This window comes from Sinocyclocheilus anshuiensis, unplaced genomic scaffold (genome assembly GCF_001515605.1).
Source record: "Sinocyclocheilus anshuiensis isolate Anshui unplaced genomic scaffold, SAMN03320099.WGS_v1.1 scaffold4, whole genome shotgun sequence".
Lineage (NCBI taxonomy): Eukaryota > Metazoa > Chordata > Actinopteri > Cypriniformes > Cyprinidae > Sinocyclocheilus > Sinocyclocheilus anshuiensis.
This window is the reverse complement of record NW_015554075.1, coordinates 995,062-998,708: the sequence shown is the minus strand read 5'-3', so window position 1 is coordinate 998,708 and position 3,647 is coordinate 995,062. Positions and strand designations below refer to the sequence as shown.

The 3,647-nt window shown below is 36.9% G+C and overlaps 1 protein-coding gene across 1 annotated transcript in view; it reads left to right on the top strand.

Moving 5' to 3' along the window:
• LOC107668915 (leucine-rich repeat-containing protein 16B-like) overlaps positions 1-3,647 on the top strand; it is a 65,357-nt gene that overhangs the window by 22,067 nt on the left and 39,643 nt on the right. The window contains 4 exon segments of the mRNA XM_016460973.1: positions 554-629; positions 1,579-1,667; positions 1,903-1,997; positions 2,626-2,712. Coding sequence (XP_016316459.1) covers positions 554-629; positions 1,579-1,667; positions 1,903-1,997; positions 2,626-2,712 — 347 coding nt within the window.

Below are 3,647 nucleotides of genomic sequence, written 5' to 3'. Positions count from 1 at the left end.
ATATTGTGAAAAATAAATTATAAATAAATTATATAATGAATGATTTATAAATTCCTTCGGATTGATTTACATATTATTTAGAGTGTATTTTGCAGTTACAGTGACGAAGCTGCAAATGAGAACACTGCCATCAGCCGTAATCAACAGGAGAAACCCTTTTGCATTTCTTTCCCTCGCCGTCTTTTTCCACGTTCTCCTTCTCAGTGCAGTAAGGTCCACTCTGGCTATAGGTAAAAAGGTTTTAGGCTCAGGGCCAACTTTAAAAGCTGTATTATAGACACATTGCACTGAGTAATGCACTGACCTGGCATCAGTTTTCCTATCGATCCACACTGTCCCCTTCCCTTCCTCTCCTGGCTTTCTTCTCAGGGAGCATTTATTGCTGAATCTATCATTTTTCTTGAATAATAACATCTCTATTTTAGTCTTGAGGGGAGCTTGAAATCTTATGAGGGCTTGCATAAGGAAAGTGAGAATGCCTCTCTCTGGTTGTTGCAGCACTTCACTGAGACAATTTGTTTAGATTTTTCTCTTCTGTCTCTTTTTGTCACAGGGACCTTGCGGTGATTGTTGCGGCCATGGCGTATAACTCATGGTTCACCAAACTTTATTGCAAAGACTTGCGCATTGTAAATATCTTTCTATGACCTTCTCAATTTCCAGAGAGTCCTGTTTTGTTTTTCTGTTTTTGTTTGTGTTGTGTACAAAATAGTGCTGTAGTATTATCAGGGTTGTACCTACATGCTGTTTTGGAAACTAATTTGATAGTAATACGATCATATTCTTTGAAGTAACAATGTTATCATACCTTGGTATATGAATATGGTATTCATTCAGTACCATTACCAGTAATTCAAGGCTGCATTTGTTTGATGAATAATACAGTAAAAACTTTAATATTTGAAATATTATTACACGTGCTCAAGAATGATCTTTTATTATTATCAATGTTTTTGCTGCATTTTGTGAAAACCGTGATACACTACCATTCAAAAGTTTGGAGTAAGTAAGATTTAAAAAAGAATAAATGAATGCTTTTATTCAGCAATGATGCATTCAATTAATCAGAAGTGAGTGTGAAGACATTTAGAAAAAAAATATTTTAAATAAATGTTGTTGTTTTGAACTTTCGATTCATCAAAGAACACTGAAAAAAATGTATGACAGTTTGCACAAAAATACTGAACAGCAAAAACAGTTATTAATAACCATTATTAATAATTGAGCACAAATAATAAGCAATAACTGTAGCAAATCAGCATACTAGAATGATTTTTGAAGAATCGTGTGATACCGAAGACTGGAGTAATGGCGGCTGAAATGCAATTTTGCATTTATACATTTATTTTAAATGTATTAAAATATAAAACAGTTATTTCAAATTGTACTGTTTTTACTGTATTTTCGAACATAAATTCAGCCTATTATAAACCTTATATAAACCTATATAAATAGATCTTCCTGCCTCAAATCTGTGTCCGTATGCATGAGATTACAGTCATTATGGTGGGTCTTCCTAAGAATTTAATTCTAACACTTTTTTTCTTTTCCCCCTCTTTCTTTCTCTCACACACACAGAGTTCAGAGGTCGTAGAACAGATTCTGCACACTGTCAGTAAATCCAGCAGTCTGGAGGAGCTCACGCTGGAAAATGTGGGCCTTAAAGCGTAAGTTATAATTCTCTCTATTGCTCTCTTTCTGTTATTCATCACTTTGACCATTTTACTCTCTTTCTTTTCATCTAAAAGTTCGTTTCTTGTTCTGTCACTGTCATTTTTCCCTTTATGCCGTTCCCAGTCTTATTCCCCTGCCACATCCTTGCCTCCGTATTTCATCTCTGTCCCAGAGTGCAATACTTTGTATTGCGGTTCCGTTTCTACTCACATTCTTTCTGTCATTTAGAGATTTCCCACAGAAAATGGCCACTGCCCTGGCAGAAAACCCAGCATCAGTCATACACTCCATTAACTTGGCCCACAATACACTGGACAACCAAGGTACATGCATCAAAGTCTCTCTTTATCTGCTATACCTCTCTCTCCCCTCCAGTCTGTCTATTTACCTGCCTTTGTCTGATTTTACACTCTCTGTATCAGCATGTGCATCTGCTATGTCTGTCTCTGAGTGGGTGTTTTTTTGTTCTTCTTGTCTCTGCTTTGCTGACTTATTGTGCTGTATCTGTTGCTGATTTAAAAATGGGTTCTTTGAGATGTGCGTGTGCTCTGCTTTTTCTAATGTGTGTGTTTTTATGTAGTTTTGAATGTACTGTACAGTAAAAGTAACGCTACCATCTTAACTATATATTAATAGCATGACAATATATTTATTCTGATAAATGATACTTCCCCTTTTATGTAGCCTAGCTTCAGTATAATTAGATACTTCTTGTCAGTAGCTTGTGGTGTCACTAACAGGATATATAGGATATGTCCTCTATATGCATCAGTGTCAGATTTTCAGACTGCTATCATGCCCGACACATGTCAGTGCTGTTCACATCACAAGTGTGCATGTGTGAACATAACTACAACAATGTCAGTGTTTGCCTGAAGGTGCGTGATAATATGCAGTGTGTAAATTGGGCTGTGACTGATCTAATGTTTGTGAATGTATATTTCCTTACAGGGGTGTCTAACCTTATCCAGCAGGTGTGTCGGCTCAGTAAAGGCTTGCGTCTACTGACCCTCTCCAAGACGTCGCTCTCTTCAAAGGGTGTGTGCAGAAGCTATGTGTCCCTAGAGGTTTAGCGCCCTCTGCTGGTTAAGTCTATAACAACTATCCCACAATTACCATTCAATAGAGGTCCGAACAAGCATTAAATAGAAGCCTGTAAAGTTCATGTGAGATCAGGGCCCGTATTCACAAAACATTTTATCTTACCACTAAGAGTTCTCCTAAATATCAGTTAAAAATTTTAGCTTAGAGTTTTCTCTTAAAACCTGTTCACAAAGCTGCTGAGACAAACTTTTACTAAGGAATAGACAGAAGTCTTAAGCTAAGAGTAAGGGCGGGGTTGACCTTGTTGCTATGGATGATGTCAGCATACTTACTAACTATGCACACAGTGATTGGCTGATAGTCTCTGTCAGAGATTTATTCATAGAAATATTGTAGAGCGCAATATTATGTTGCCAAATTCAAATAAAAGTTTTAAAATAAAAAAGATAATTGCCACATTCAAATAAAGATTTTAAAATGCAGGCTAAGTGTCACTAATTAAACAAGTAGGCTATATATTCAGCTAATTGTCAGCCTCTTATATGTATGCTTCTCGTAACCAATTAGTCAATATGCATTAGGGCTGCACTCGACTAAAGATTTTTCTGGTCGACTAGTAGTAATTCATTTTAAGCATTAGTAGACTATTAGTCGCACTTTTATTGAAGGGCCTTTCGCACCGTGGGAACCTTTCCATAGTACCAGAACTAATTGTGGAACTACCCACTTTTTGGCGTTTTCGCACCGCCAGAACTGGGTGCTTTTTTAGTACCGGACTGCCTTTTTGGAGAACCAAATTAGCTCCTACTCCGGAGCAGGGTCTATTTTTTTATTTATTTATTTATTTATTTTCCGGAGCAGGGTCTAACCAGCACAACTGGTACTAATCGTGACGTAAGTAGACACTGATTGGCCAAACGCGTACAAAA